General features: G+C 41.9%; 1 protein-coding gene across 1 annotated transcript in view; it reads left to right on the forward strand.

The window, feature by feature from the left end:
* Positions 1-16,256, forward strand: part of LOC119317347 (BEACH domain-containing protein C2-like) — a 28,086-nt gene that overhangs the window by 4,089 nt on the left and 7,741 nt on the right. The window contains exons 2-16 of the mRNA XM_037591783.1: positions 2,763-3,550; positions 3,990-4,679; positions 5,504-5,638; positions 7,067-7,171; positions 7,276-7,389; positions 7,573-7,649; positions 9,045-9,126; positions 9,937-10,251; positions 10,872-11,494; positions 11,709-11,793; positions 12,876-13,070; positions 13,482-14,030; positions 14,113-14,256; positions 14,348-14,839; positions 16,015-16,169. Coding sequence (XP_037447680.1) covers positions 2,763-3,550; positions 3,990-4,679; positions 5,504-5,638; positions 7,067-7,171; positions 7,276-7,389; positions 7,573-7,649; positions 9,045-9,126; positions 9,937-10,251; positions 10,872-11,494; positions 11,709-11,793; positions 12,876-13,070; positions 13,482-14,030; positions 14,113-14,256; positions 14,348-14,839; positions 16,015-16,169 — 4,549 coding nt within the window. The remainder of the gene's footprint in view (positions 1-2,762; positions 3,551-3,989; positions 4,680-5,503; positions 5,639-7,066; positions 7,172-7,275; positions 7,390-7,572; positions 7,650-9,044; positions 9,127-9,936; positions 10,252-10,871; positions 11,495-11,708; positions 11,794-12,875; positions 13,071-13,481; positions 14,031-14,112; positions 14,257-14,347; positions 14,840-16,014; positions 16,170-16,256) is intronic.

Here is a 16,256-nt window from a genome sequence, read left to right on the forward strand (position 1 = left end):
AGGGGGTGGGTGGTGGCGTGGACATGATCGAGCCTGAGACACCTAGTACCAGATTGGTAGGAACCGGATCCCTACCAGGGCGTGGTCTCAGGTTGTAGGGGTGGAAGGAGCGATGGCGTGGAGGAAGGCGTGGTTGCCGGCGCTGGGGCGCCGTCGTTGCGTGCGCACGCGCGCGCGCGAGAGAGAGAGAGAGAGAGAGAGAGAGAGAGAAAGAAAGAGAGAGAGAGAGAGAGAGAGAGAGAGAAAGAGAGAGAGAGAAAGAGAGAGAGAGCAGGGGCGACGGCTAGGGTTAGGTCTCCCAGCTCCCTAAGGAAGCCGAGCAAATCTGATTGCTTCTTGCTTAAGTTGAAACGAGTCCTTACATGAGTTTATATAATCTTCAAATACGATAACTGTGCTAAGCCCCAAATAACGATAAGATAACTGGGACAGGCCCCTAACTGCCTGGGCTGTAGTATATGCTGGTCATAACATCTCTCCCCGCATGCACAAACAACTCGTCCTCGAGCTGGAAGGCGGGGAAGCGCTTGCGGAACTCATCGAGGTGATCAACGGGCGCCAAACACCTCCGTGTCAACTGGGGCGGGCAGGTCGCCGAGCCCTGCGGCGGCGGCGTCCTCCTCAATGTAGTCCGCAGCCTCCAGGTAGAAGAGTCGCGGGCAAACATGCCCGGGCACGTAGGGCTCATCGCAGTTGAAGCACAACCCTTGGCGGCGACGCTCGAGTTGCTCGGCCGGGGTGAGCCGGCGGAACGGGCGCGCCGCGGACGCGGCGAGGGGCGCCGCGGAAGCCTGAGCAGGGCGACCCTGCGCGGGAACTTCCGGCCAGGGCGGCGGCCCAGCGGCCCGGGGCGGTGGCGCCTGCTGGATGGCCACCGCGCGGCGCTCGAACGTGCGGGCGTAGTACATGGCCGTCTGGAGGTCCTGTGGCCCGCGCATCTCCATGTCCACGCGATTGTGGTCCGATAGGCCACCGACGAAGAGCTTAGCCCGCTGATGAGCCGAAACGCCGGGGGCATGGCACGCCCGTGCCTAGAAGCGGTTGGCGAAGTATTGCACTGTGGTGAGGAACAGAAGGCGCCCAAGCTCCGCCAGACGTCTCCCGCGTATAGGCGGACCGAAGTGCAAGAGGCACAGATCGCAGAAACGCTCCCATGGCGGCATGCCGCCCTCGTCCTGCTCGAGGGCGTAATATCACGTCTGGGCGGCGCCGCGTAGATGATAGGAGGCGATCCAGGTGCGGTCGGACGCAAGCGTGCGCTGCCCCCTTAAAAATTGGTCGCATTGGTTGAGCCAATTCAGGGGGTCGACAGTACCGTCGTAGGTCGCGAACTCCAGCATGGAGAATCTCGGCGGTTGGTGGGCGTGGACGACGGGCGGGTATGTGTCATCTGCGCGGAACAACGAGGGTGACGGCACCGAGTGTGCGGCTGCAGAGTACCGCCATGGAAAAGGGGCCCGTCCACACCATCGTAGGGACCCGCGGCACCCGAGGACCCGCCGAACTGCATGGTCGGGGGCGGCGCCGGCGGTGACATCACGTGCGGCTGTCCTGAGGCCATCGTATAGACCGGCTCGATGGACCCAGCGAGCCAGGCCGATAGCGGAGATGGCGACGGGGGAAAACGGACCTGGTGGATGGGCACCCCGGGCGCCGTCGACGGAAGGCCCGGCCCCGAGATCACCGGTGGCGGCGGCGGCGGCTGCTGCTGCAGCGGCAGCAGCATGATGGATGCGACGACAGTCGCCGGTGGTGGTGGCTGCCACAGGAGCTGCTGCGGCCCCGTGACAATGGTGACGGGGGCGGGTGGCGGCAGCCCATAGTGCCCCGCGAGGAAGGTGCAGATGCCCTGGACCGCCTGAGTAAGGTCCCGGAGCACCACCGTCATCTCCTCCGGGGTGAGCACGGCGGGGGCGGGCGCGGGTGGCGTCCAGGCGGCGGAGGAGACCGGCCCAGTCAGGGGCGGCGTGCTGGCCGCGGTGGTCATCGGCGACGAGGATGCGATCGGCAGTGGGAGGGTGGGGGTGGGCGGTGGCGTGGACATGATCGAGCCTGAGACACCTGATACCAGATTGGTAGGAACCGGATCCCTACCAGGGCGTGGTCTCAGGTTGTAGGGGTGGAAGGAGCGATGGCGTGGAGGAAGGCGTGGTCGCCGGCGCTGGGGCGCGGTCGTTGCGTGCGCGCGCGCGCGAGGGAGAGAGAGAGAGAGAGAGAGAGCAGGGGCGGCGGCTAGGGTTAGGTCTCCCGGCTCCCTAAGGAAGCCGAGCAAATCTGATTGCTTCTTGCTTAACTTGAAACGAGTCCTTACATGAGTTTATATAATCTCCAAATACGATAACTGGGCTAAGCCCCTAATAAAGATAAGATAACTGGGCCAGGCCCCTAACTGCCTGGGCTGTAGTATATGCCGGTCATAACACCAGTCTTTATAAATCTTGTTCCACAGTTCTGCATCAATCGTTCCTATAGTAATTGAATGAAATTGTTATTCTCACATGCCATTAACCATTCCCAGGGACAAAGTATTTCTAGTGGCTATCAAAATTACGACATACAATGTTATGTGTATATAAATTAAAAAGGTTGATTGAGTTTGGTTCCCAGTTCCCATCAATCATTCATGTATTGATTGTAGTAAATTGTCATCCTTGATAGGAGAAGAGCAACTTATGACATACAATAATGACTATGTACCTAAAAAAGTGGCTTGGGTTGGTTCAGAAGGATAACTATTGATATTATCTCATGTTTAATCTTAGGTACTCACCGAAGGCCTGCGGAAGTTATTGGGATGGTTCACATATCTTGTCGCGTGCGACCTGCAGAATCATTATGGGCATTAGCTTGTGGAGGTCCAATGGCTTTACTACCATTGACTGTTAGCAATATTGAGATGGATAACCTGGAACCTATACTTGGTGATGTGTCACTGTCTCTTGCTACGTCTTCTCTTTCTGTTCCTATATTCAGAATAATTTCTCTGGCAATTCAACATCCTGGAAATAAGCAAGAGCTTTGCCGTACCAATGGACCAGAGCTTCTATCACAAGTTTTACAATATTTGTTGGAAACACTGTCAAAACTAGAAAGTGGGAAGAAAGAGATACTGAGAGACGAGGAGCTTGTTGCTGCAATTGTATCTTTGTGCCAATCTCAAATAAATGATCCTGGTCTAAAAGCGCAGCTCTTTAGCACTTTGCTGTTGGACCTGAAGATGTGGAGCTCATGCAACTATGTTCTGCAGAAAAAGCTTCTCTCTTCACTTGCAGACATGGTTTTTGCAGAATCTGCTTGCATGTATGATGCAAATGCGTTGCAAATGCTTCTTGATGGATGCAGAAGGTGTTACTGGGTAACTCGTGAAGGAGATTCAATAGATACCTTCACATTGACTGGAACTGAGAGACCTTTAGGGAAAGTGAATGCTCTTGTTGATGAGCTGTTGGTTGTTATTGAACTGTTGATAGGATCAGCTTCTTCCACAATGGCTTCTGATGATGTTCGTCGTTTGGTAGGATTTGTTGTTGACTGCCCACAACCTAACCAGGTAACTGGATTCGACACTGGTAGTCTAGCACAACATTACATGCCCCTTGCCAGAAAACAAAGACTCTCGTCAAAGTTTGGCTAGCGCTTTCTTGTTCACCAGGATGATGTCATACATGGAAATACTTGGTCCATTTGTATCTGAGTTTGTAATCTGCCTAGTTTTGTACATGCTACTTTGCATTTGGAGTACTTCATACTCAGATGTATTTGTTTCATAACAACAAAATACTGAAGAGAATCTAGTCTTGTGTTCGTTAAACTATTGCCATATTTTTTTTCTATTCTTTGTAACTAATCAGTGCTAATGCTTAATGTGGTTTTCTATACTATGGGGTATGCACCAAAGTCAGTCTTAATACCTTTGTATAGCTTCTTGATGTGGAAACTTGATTGAAAGAATGGTTCTGATGATTTTTAGCAATGTGCTTTGTTGGCAGGTTCCTAGGGTCTTGCTCCTCATCTACAGACTGATTGTGCACCCAAACAGTACTAGAGCGCACATGTATGCTCAGTCATTTATTTCTCGTGGAGGTGTAGAGGCATTACTTGTTCTTTTGCAGAGAGAGGCTAAATCTGGCAATAAAAACACTTTCAACAACTGCGATGTGCCACAAAATGCTGCTAAATGGAATGGAAGTTCTCAGTCAAAATCTACTAATAGTCGTTCACTCTTGAAACCAGCTAGTAGTGAAGCAAACTGCAATCGTGAGACCCCGTCAGTTGACAGTCATGAGTCACCCTCTCATGATGGTAACTCTGAACCTGTATCCACTAGCAAATGGCGCTTACTAAAAAATCAGTTCCTAAAGAATCGGAGTGGCATGGACCTCCCAAGTATCACTGACAATGTTCAGAACAATGTATACAATATTGATAATGGTGATGGAGTACTTGTTGGGATAGTTCATATTTTGGGCGCTTTGGTTGCCTCAGGTCACCTGAAGTTTTCCTCACTTATTGCAAAACCAAAGTTGCCAAGTGGTTTTCTGACAACTGCTAATGGCGAAGGAAATACCATGTTTGAAGACAGAGTATCTTTATTGCTGTTTGCATTGCAGAAAGCTTTTCAAGCAGCCCCAAGAAGGCTTATGACCAGAAATGTATATAGATCTTTAATATCTGCAGTGGTATGGTGTTCTTTAACTGACTTACGGATATTGGATATGTGATATGTTTTCAGCACTACACTGAATGGTTAATGCAACTCCTGTTTTGCTTTCTACTCCCCCAATTCACAAATATACTTACTTACTTACGAAGCCTTTGATCCCAAACAAGTTGGGGTAGGCTAGATATGAAACCCTTTCACGAGGACTTCCCAGGAGGTCACCCATCCTAGTACTACTCTCGCCCAAATGGGTTTCATACCCAAAAGACTGGCTAGTTTTTACGTTGGCTCGCCAAGCCTATCACAACCCTTAGATATGAAACTCTTTCACAAGGACTTTCCAGGAGGTCACCCATCCTAGTACTACTCTCGCTCAAATCGGTTTCATACCTATGGGACTGGCTAGTTTTTACGTTGGCTCGCCAAGCCTATCACAACCCTCCTCCTTTACCCGGGCTTGGGACCGGCTATGCCTAGAAGACATAGGCGGAGTTCCAATTCACAAATATAAGATTTTTAAATTTTGTGTGAAACGGATGTATATAGACACGTTTTAGTGTGTTTGTTCACTCATTTCAGTCCGTGTGTAGTCCATATTGAAATACCCAAAACATCATATATTTGTGAACGGAGGGAGTATTATTAGACTACGCCATCATTTCTAAGTACCTGAATAAGCTAAATATTTGGAATATTACAAAAGCAAGACTTTCAAATAAAATTTCTTTGAAGTTTATGTAGCTGTGCTTCACAATAGTTCACGTTTTGCTCGCTTAAGCATGTCATAGGTGCAACCAATTTTACTCTGGAAACCTGAATTATGTCTTGTATTCTTCAATGCAGATCAATATTTCTTCAGCAAATGATAATCTGAACTTGTATGATTCTGATTATCGCTTTCAGCATATTCCGCTCTTGTTAGTTCTACTACGTTCTCTTCCATATGCATCACGAGCATTTCAAGCTCGTACTCTTCAGGTACATTTACTGATTTATTCAGATAAAGTTATCACCTAATTTTTCTTGACATGAATGATGATATGATCACTGATAATATGCTCATATAACATTTTCCATTATGTGTATTCTCTTGATTGACATCTCTTATGCCATTATCATAATTCTTGTCTTTTGAAGTCTATGATATTACTTTTTTTTTAGAAAATGGAAGCTTTATTACCCCTTGCCCTGCACCATTAGACGCATATAGCCAAACTTATTACATTGTTTATTACAAAAGATCAAACTTTGATCTTGCCAAGAGAGGGAAATATCAAACACATGGATCAAATTGGACGATCAAACCACATAAGATCACTCTAAACACTCAAAAGTCTATCATTGGCATATGCCGCCCAAAGCGGATCATAAACACCCTGGTGATCCACTCAAGTTTATTCGCGTCTGGCTCTATCAGGTCCTTGTACCACGCCTTCTGTAATAGTGCCCATAACCGCAGCCAATTGGTAGTTTGGTACACAAGCGTAGCACCTCATACAAGAACAAACTTTTATCTTGTAAAATATGACATCATTTATGCAAAGCCAGATAGACCGAAAAGACAGCTGCTACCCCGACTAGAATAAGAAGCCTTAAAGATTTTTTAACCCCTGTAGCCAAGTCCCAAAAATATGTGAAATACCACGAGGTGGGGTGATGTTAAAGGCTAAATACACAGCTCGCCATGCAAACGTTTGGACGGAGTTTTGGTCATGATGGAGTTGTATACTGGTTTTTCTAGGATATCGATTATTATAATTTAACAACTACTCTTCCCATCTTAATCAGTTCTCAGTTCCTTTCATATTTGAAGATTTGCATGATTAAACCATGTGCAGATTAGGTATGGGTGGGAGGGAGTTTTGGTTTATTAGATGGCCTTTGCCTCCAATTTTCATAACAACCTCAGCTCTCACTGTGTTGACAAACAGTTCCAAAGTTAAAATGCGCTGATGTGGCTGGTTTGCCATGGTTTCAACTATCAAAGAACAACTTGGGGAGAGACCAATTAGTATAAGTGGGGAGGACATCTGGCGAGTAGCGTCTGATATGGGTAGATGTTAACTTATATGTTGAGACTATCTTTTTAATTTAGGACACAACCAAAATGTGTTTAAATGATGTCTACACCCTAGACACCATGCTCCATGATTAATTTAGAGGCTTGGTTTTGGTTCTTGTACCACATCCCTGAGTTATTTGCATGATCATTCTGCTAAATGTTGCCTTCGATTCTTCAGTGGTTGCATTAGTTAATTAATATTGTAAGCCCCATAAATCAAATATGTGAATTCCTAACATTGATTTTTCCAAAGCTAAAAAACAGGTTTGTCTTTTTTACTTTGAATAGTGCATTTTATTTGTCTTGCGTTTTAATCACTTATGATGCCTTCTATATTATTTCAGGATCTTCTATTTTTGGTTTGCAGTCACCCTGAGAATAGAAGTACTATGACTTCCATTGCAGAATGGCCTGATTGGATTTTGGAGGTTATGATTTCTAATCATGAGGTAATATTTCTGTGATGGCAAATCCAACATTTTGCATTGATAATTATATTAAGAAGTGGCACTTGTATTCTATGCTTATTTTAATATGTAAAGTTGATATTTAGATGGGTGATAACAAAGATTCAGATGGTGTAAGCATATATGAGCTTGAAGACGTCATACACAAGTTTCTACTTATTATGCTGGAGCATTCAATGTGGCAAAAAGATGGGTGGAAGGCAAGTGACGTTGATCTCTTGTGTTTCTGTTTGCATATTAACTTTATAGGATTGTAAGCTTCTTTTTGGAGAATGGGTCGTAATAATTTTTTATGGTAGTTTTGTGGTTGGAATGTTTCCCTAGCCAGACTTCTCTTTGATCCTTGATTGTGTCTTGATGGTTTTAATGCTGTAATTCTTCAGGATGTGGAGGCAACAATACACTGTGCAGAATGGCTTTCAATGGCTGGGGGGTTTAGCATGGGAGACCAAAGAATTAGGTAAACAAAAAGCAATAAGAAGCAATGCTCCCATGCCATAATATCTTGCTAATTATGTATCCTATCTATGCGTTCCGTATCAACCACCACATGCATTTTTGTTTATCTACTAGCAAAAGGGCCCGTGCGTTGCAACGGGAGATTTTTTTTCATAATCGTCAATGGTCATGACCACATTTTGTTGCATCATCGAGATAAACTATCACTCTCAATCTCGTGAAATCATGAATAATATTTAAAATCATGAACATTTTTTAAAACTCGTGCATATATTTGAAATCATGAACATTTTTTAAATTTGTGAGCGCTTTTACAATTTTCTGAAAATTTTCTAAAATCAAGAATATATTTTGAATTCATGAGAATTTTATACTATTTGCAAGTATTTTTTATTTTCTATTTTATTTTATGTGCAAATGGACGAACCAAACGACAGATGAAAATCTTGTAATAAGTGACGTACAAAAAAGGGGAGTAAGAAACTTCCGTACCTTTAATAGAAAAGAAAAGTACTAATTAAGGGTAAAACATAAAATAATTTTAAAAATAATTAACATGCAAGACAACATTATATTTAGAATCTGCAATTTCTTTTTGGACAATTATGACATGCTAAATTTGGTGTTGGGGGTTGAACGATATGAATATTTTTAAAAAATACTTGAATTTGCCAAAAAAAAAAGTTAAAAAGAGAATATTTTGACCGTAATACTGTATAGACCATCTGTTAAGCGACACTTAGCGATGTAGCTCTATCTCACGCCAACTGAAATTCGCGAAAAAAAGGCATGAAAAATGGGGAGGACTCGGGTTCGAACCCAGATCTCCTGGGTGGCAGAGAACCGCCCAGGCCAGAAGGGTGGTTGGTTTGCTTGTGTTTTGGCAGCGCATTCCATTATATGAACAAGTCGCTCTCGGCGGTGACTTAAGAGAAAAAAACGAATCGTTTTTCACTTACGGATGGCATTGGTGGGTAATTTTTATCAACTTGAAGGGTAATTTTAATGACGGACGACCAGAAGCGATAGCCGCTTTATGCAGGTAAAGAGGTAAAGATAAAGATAAAGAGGTAAAGACTAGGCAGTATAAGAAGTATTTACGTGATAAAAAAACATCAGAACCCCTAAGATCGTTAAAGCATGACATTATGCAGGGCTGCATATGATCTAAAACTGGAAATTCCTTCTAAATATCCCCACCGTACCTTTTAAAATAACAATAGCTGCAGCCTTTTGTGCTTTACTACCTCATCGCATTTTTATCAACAATAGAATACAGGTGCTTGTCACGCTCTGCCTGATTATTTTATTGATTCAAACATAATATAATGCTTTTATAGAAGATATTATCTTCTTGGCTTGGAATATCAGTGTGATATTTTTCTTTGTTTTCAAGGCGTGAAGAAGCATTACCAATTTTCAAAAGGAGATTACTGGGTAGTCTGCTTGATTTTTCTGCTCAGGAGCTTCGAGTTCAGGTAGATGCTCCTTTTTACAAATGTTATTCGCTTGGACTTGGACTTCATTATTTTGAAATTACAGAACTAACTAGCAACGCATGGTTCTTGCATATTTGTCAATTGCTATTTTCTACCTTTTTCACCCCATGTATCTGATAGGCTCTTCTACTTCCTGTTTATATAAAATGAACGCAAAATTTGGGAATAAATCAGTACAAACCTGTGATATTTTGGAGCCTATATTAGCTATATCTATTATCCAGTTTACGGGGGTCATAAGTGAAACAAGCCAACTTATGAAATTAGCACAGGAAACTACATAACGATTCTTGCTTGTAAGCCCTTGCACCTTGCAGAGTTCCCAAGCCACCTTCTCTGGTTTAAGCTTCTGTTTTAGAAGGATCTTAGGCTTATCAAACATATCTGAAGGTAATCAGGTTTCTAAAACTAGCTTAAAATTAGGACTAGACTACAAACTAAGCTTGCTCGATCAATTGAGCCCATGTAACATGGTTAAACTTGTATGACCACTACTTTCTGTCTATGATTGTACATAGGTGCAGTAGCAATACATTGTCAAGGCATATTTGTCATCACTTGTATTCCAAGGAACAGAAAAATGTGGATAATTTTGCTTTTGTTTCAAAACCTCACTTTTATTATGAATTATGGTACTCTTAATACATTGGTCGCCTTGTTTATAACATGCACAGATGAGTTCAGTCTTATGGACAATAACACATAGAGTGTCTGTTAATTTATAAATTAGACGGTTACGGTTTTATCATTTCGCAAATGATGTTCTTTTCTTGGTTGTCGCCACAGCAGTCTGAAGGAATTACTGCTGCAGCATCTGATGTTGAAGTGGAGACTAAAGAACCAAAAATACAAGCAGAAAAGGCTGCCGATCTCTTAGTAGTCTTGGCTGAGAATGCAGTAGTTCTGATGATGCTCGTAGAAGATCATCTGAGGTCACGCAGCCAACAATTTTTTACATCCTGCTTAATTGACAGTGCTTTATCTCCTGCATCGATGGCTTCATCAGCTGCCAGTAGGTCATTGAGCAGAACTGGTAGCGAGCCTTTAGAAGCTGGGGGCTCAAGGCAGTCTTTGTCCAGTGATGCTGGTGGACTGCCGGTTGATGTATGTATATCTAGAACAGGCATATATTATCACAATCTTATTTGCATAATTTCAATTTATGCCTATATTTTTTATAGGTCCAACTTGTAATGTTCTTTCATTGCTTTGACATGTTGAGTCCCTTTTTTGTTTCTGGGGCAATTTTGTGAATTTGTGAGATGCTATATCATGTTATTGCTGAAAATGTTAAAACTCATTAGTGGTATTGTATTGTTTAGGAATATATGAGATAGATGATTAGAGGTCCAGTTTCTAGGGAAAACTTCTTGTGAAGATAATCGACAGTAAAGGGTGGTTTTTGTTTAATTCAAGATTCAAAATAAGACCACTACCATTATAAGAGTTACACTATTTCTTGGAACTCGACAAGCATATGTACATTATTTCTTGTCAATCAGGCCACTACCCTTTATAGGAGTTACACTATTTCTTAGAACTCGGCAAGCATGTATACACTATTTCTTTGTACTAGTATGAGTATAATCCAGAAGAATACTCTGTGTAGCATATCTTGTTTCAGAATTTTCCCTTTATAGTCCACTCTTACATTCAGTTTCATCTACTTCATACCAACTTTTGCTTGCTATCTTACATCATTATTGGTGTGAAAAAAATTCCAGGTTCTTGCTTCGATGTCTGGCACAAATGGGCAAATTTCTTCTGAGGTAATGGAACGCGTAACGGCAGCAGCAGCAGCGGAGCCTTATGGATCTGTCAGGCATGCATTTGTATCCTATGGGAGCTGTATTTCAGATCTTTCTGAAGGTTGGAAGTACAGAAGCCGACTGTGGTATGGTGTATGCATTCCATCCAAAGCTAATGTCTTTGGGGGAGGAGGAAGTGGTTGGGAAGCATGGAAATCTGTTGTAGAGAAGGACTCCAATGGGGACTGGATTGAACTTCCATTAGTGAAGAAATCAGTTGCAATGCTGCAGACACTTCTACTAGATTCTGGATTTGGGGCTGGCCTTGGCTCTGGAGAGGGATCTGCCGGTGGTATTGGTGTTATGAGTGCACTTAATCAGTTGTTAGATAGTGATCAGCCTTTTTTCTGTATGCTCCGGTTGACTCTTATTTCAATGAGGGAGGATGATACTGGGGAAGACGACCTCTTTATGAGAAACATTAGCATGAAGAATGATGATATATCAGAAAGATTGGGCTGTCAAACTGGAAGTGTGATTGAACTTGATGGTAACTCATGTTCGCCTACCATAAAACCTCAGTCTGCACTTCTATGGAGGTACACCTTACCAGCTATTAAGTAGAGTATCATGTTAAAATTGTAGTTCAAGAAAAGGATTTGATCCAGAATTATCACTCCATGGTCCATAGTAGCCAGTGGCCTTTCATTCTATACTGCATCCATACTAACCATTTTGTCCATTGCTTCTTCACTGATACTTTTTAACATATCTTTACTGATATTTCGAAACCTCTGTTTTTTTTTTTTACAGATTGCTTGGCCCCTTTCTGAATGTGCCAGTTTCTGAATCTAAGAGACAGAGGGTTCTGGTTGCGTCTTCTATTCTTTATTCGGAGGTAAATTTGGTTTTCATTGATTGAAAAATATGATCAGTATCTAAAAACATACAAGTGTTCCATGCTATCCTTTCAGATTGAATACTTCATCAGAATCACGACATGCAGACACCATAGTCCATGCGTGGTACTCCCTCCGTTCCCAAATATAAGTCTTTTTAGAGATTCCAACAAGTGACTACATACGGAGCAAAATGAGTGAATCTACACTCTAAAATATGTCTACATACATCTGTATGTTGTAGTCCATTTGAAATGTCTAAAAAGACTTATATTTAGGAACGGAGGGAGTAGTTTCATTTACCATCTTCTTCCTCTTGTTTCTGATGGTCTATGCATGGCCCCAAAGTTCACATGCGGTGGTCTCATTATTTTTTGCATAGATGAAGCACTATTTTGCACCAATCTGTTTGATTACTTTATGTATTTTGTGGAATGTAGCATAAAAAGCATGTTCCAAATGCTTATAATCATGTTGCAGTTTTCAAAACACTTATAATTTAAATTCCTGATGCAGAAAGCTTGTTGCCCCCACCATATATCTAAATGTCTCGTGTCTTAACTTTGAATTATATGTCCAAAGAGCTATCCTCAACCTGTTATGATTAATTTTAAAAAGGAAATTCCCTTCACTCATTTAGTGCCTTGATGATCAAAGATAAACCCGCAGTTCATACCAAGAGATATCAGGGAGCAACTTGTATGGAAACACTCCTAAAGAGGTAATCTTGTACAAGTTGCTCTCAGAGATATCACTACAGTAGATGACACTGTAGAACGTTCAGTTAGAATTTTCTGTGTTAGGCCTTAAAATCGTGGGACACTTTTTTTGTGAGAAAAAAAACGCACTACTTTCAAGACCTTTTTCGAGGACATCACTACTTTAAGACCTAACCTAGGGAAATTGCGTAACTCCATGCTGCTGCTTCCTGAGAGCACTGCTACTTTTAAGGCCCAACGGAGGAAAAATTATAACTCTATGCTGCTGCTTCCTGTTTTTTTATGTTATTTGTTTTGAATATATAGATCGAACAACTTTTTTTATATTATGTGTTTTCATGAAGCTTATGTTATCCTAACAGGTATGGCATGCTGTAAGTAGCGACAGAAAGCCTTTAAGGAAAAAATATCTTGGATTGTTAATGCCACCATATGCAGCTGTCCTGAAAAGATACCGCTCTGTTTTGGCTAATATTCACGAGCTTGCATCTTCGGATGGAGAAAATCCGCTACTTGTTGGTGATTGTGCTTCGGCTGCAGATACTTTACCTGTTGAGGTAACAGTTGATTTTAAATAGGCCATAAGATAGCTAATAACTGAAGTTATCTGGTGCTTGTACTGAGCTCTATAACTGTGATCTAGCGATGCTTGTTACAATCTTATAGCTTTATAGTAAAAATGCTACTTCTGCAAATAGAACTATGAATTTTGCACATTAGCTTAAAATCAGATGTTTTCCTAACTATTGCTTACTTTGTACTTTCATTTCATGTTCGAGAAATTGTTTTAAATAGTGTGATTTGGATCTTTAGCATAATCACTTCTATCTTGACATTACTTTTGAGGAAGGCCTTGATATTTGTTATGCGACTTTAGTTGGTCTTCTCGGATAAATATCTCATCATTGTTTTTATGCAAAGTTTTATGTGTTCACAGTGGGATTTTATTCTGTGTCTTTTGAATTCAGGCTGCTGTTTCATTGATATCACCTGGCTGGGCTGCTGCTTTTGCCTCTCCACCAGTTGCAATGGCATTGGCCATGATTGCTGCTGGTGCCTCTGGGGCAGAAACAATTGCACCACCAACAAATAAATTGCGCAGGCGTGACACCTCATTGCTTGAGCGTAGATCAGCTAAATTACACTCATTCTCAAGTTTCCAGAGGCCTCCTGATACAACACCACTCCTGCCTGCATCTGCACCAAAGGACAAAGCATCCGCGAAAGTTGTAGCCTTGGCCGCTGCTCGTGACCTTGAGTTTAGTGCTAAGATTGGCTTGAGAAGAGGTCTTAGTGTTGTAGCAATGGCAACTTCAGGACAACGGAGGTCTGCAGGCGATATTGAGCGTGCGCTGAGGTGGAACACAACTGAAGCTATGGCTGCTGCTTGGATGGAGTGTCTGCAATCTGCTGACTCAAAGTCAGTGTCAGGCAGAGATTTTTCTGCCCTTTCTTACAAATATGTTGCACTTCTTGTTTCAAGTTTTGCCTTAGCACGGAACTTGCAACGAGTTGAGGTATATCAACATCGAACAAAACGCTTCCGCTTATGGTATTCAGTGTTAGTGATACATCACTTAACAACTTTTGGACATGCAGATGGAGAGACGAACACAGGTTGATATCTTGAACCGTCGTTGTGCCTCTGTTGGGGTTCGGGCATGGCGACATCTTCTTCATTGCTTAATAGAGACAAATAGACTCTATGGACCTTTTGGAGAACTTCTGTGTACTCCTGATAGCGTATGGACCGAATCCTGTTTTTCTTTCATGCTTTCTTGCATTCTTATTAAGAAAACACTATGCATGATTGTTTTATTGTTTTGTTAAGCAGATTTTCTGGAAGCTGGATTTTACTGAATGTTCATCAAGGATGAGAAGATTTATGAAAAGAAACTACAATGGGTCAGATCGTTTTGGTGCAGCTGTTAATTTTGAGGAGCAGATGCTTCTTTGTGATGGTGTAGAATCCAATGCATGCCACACAGAGGAAGGGGACACTCGATCTACAAATGCTCTCCCAACAACTTCGTTAATTATAGTGGCTGAGGCAATGTCAGTGGATAGAGGACATGAAGATGCTGAGCACATAGAAACCGAAACAATTTGCAGCAGTGTAGATGATCAATTAAGAAATTCCTTGCCACCTGATTCGTTTAAAGGATCAATAGATTCAAGAAGTTCAGACTTTTCTGGTGTCCGCAACCTGGTTCGATCCACACTAATTGCACCTGGTTACAGGTCTGGCGAAGAAGATAAAAGAATTATAATTGAATTGCCATCGTTGATGGTGAAGCCATTGAAGACCGTACGAGGAACCTTCCAAGTAAGTGTGTGCTGATGTACGTACTTCCACCTGTATAGTCATACCTAGTGTATAGCTTTTTCTTAGGGAGTCCAAAGAGCTTCTATTGGTGCCATATATTACTTGAACACTGAAATTAAACGAATTGTTACTACGAATTCATGCTTTCATTACTTGGCCATGAGCCCTTGACCGGGTCCTAATCAACACAGCTCTCTGATGAGCTTAACTAGCTAAGTTCATCATATGATTCTGAATAGTTTTGAGTCGTAGTCTAATCTCTAAGGAGTCCTTAGTAAAGTCCGGTACCACTGTAAGTAAATCAAGGGTGTGGGAATATTGACTAACACACATCACACAGTTATTCACCCTAATTTAATCTACAGTGTTCTTGGTATTGTAAGTTCCCCTTTGGAGAACAATAAAAGAATTGTGTTCAATATTAACTATCCTTTATATTCAAGTTTAGAGAACTGCCCGAAATGATCACTGTGTAGATACAAAAACAGATGGAAGCAGTGTTCTTTGTATTGCACCTGTTCCCTTTATAATATTCATTCAAATATTCCAAGATCCAAAATGAACAGCGCACTAAAGAATCAATAACTGTTAGTGTAATAGCATATAAAAAACTTGAGTAATTGTGTCCCCACCTAGCTGAATCAACTTCCAGCAGCCTTGACTACACTGACAAGTTATTTTTTGTTCTTATTTGCATTGAGTGCAGCGTTTGGGTGCCCAGGCTCATCTGCACCCGCTCAGAAAAAAAAATCACAAAAAATAAAAAAAATTCCAATTGTTTTTTGCATGTTAGAAAATTTGTTGCTGAGGTCCGCCCCAATTTTCAGATCATTTGTACATCTCAATAGCTCTCAGCAAAAAAGACAAATAGGGTCAGAACAGTAAACTTTTTTACAGACACCGAATTTGTCTTTTTGCCGAGAGCTGCTCAGATGTCCAAAATGATTTGAAAATTGGAGCGAACCTCACGGATCAAATTATCTACCATGCAAAAAAATGTAATTTATTGAATTTTTCTAGTATTTGTTTTGATTTTTTTCCTCAGCGTGGGTGCAGATGAGCCTGAGCTCAGAAGTGGATTATCGCCTTACATTGTACTATTCTGCCTATTCTTCTTCATGCCCTACTCTATCATGCTAATGCATATCATAATCCCAAGCATATATTGTTCTCAGGTCACATTAAAGAGGATTAACTTCATAGTTGATGAGCATACATCTGACAGTGACAGTTACATGGATGATGTTGCATCCACTAGCGGCCAATATGATCAGCAAGATAAAGATCGGAGTTGGTTCATATCTTCGCTGCATCAGATTTATAATAGAAGGTAAATAATTATTTTTATTATCTGGTACGCATTAAAATGTTAAGTGAGGTATTTTCAGCTTTTCTACCATCTGCGCCCCTTCTCGCA

This window comes from Triticum dicoccoides, chromosome 6A (genome assembly GCF_002162155.2).
Source record: "Triticum dicoccoides isolate Atlit2015 ecotype Zavitan chromosome 6A, WEW_v2.0, whole genome shotgun sequence".
NCBI lineage: Eukaryota > Viridiplantae > Streptophyta > Magnoliopsida > Poales > Poaceae > Triticum > Triticum dicoccoides.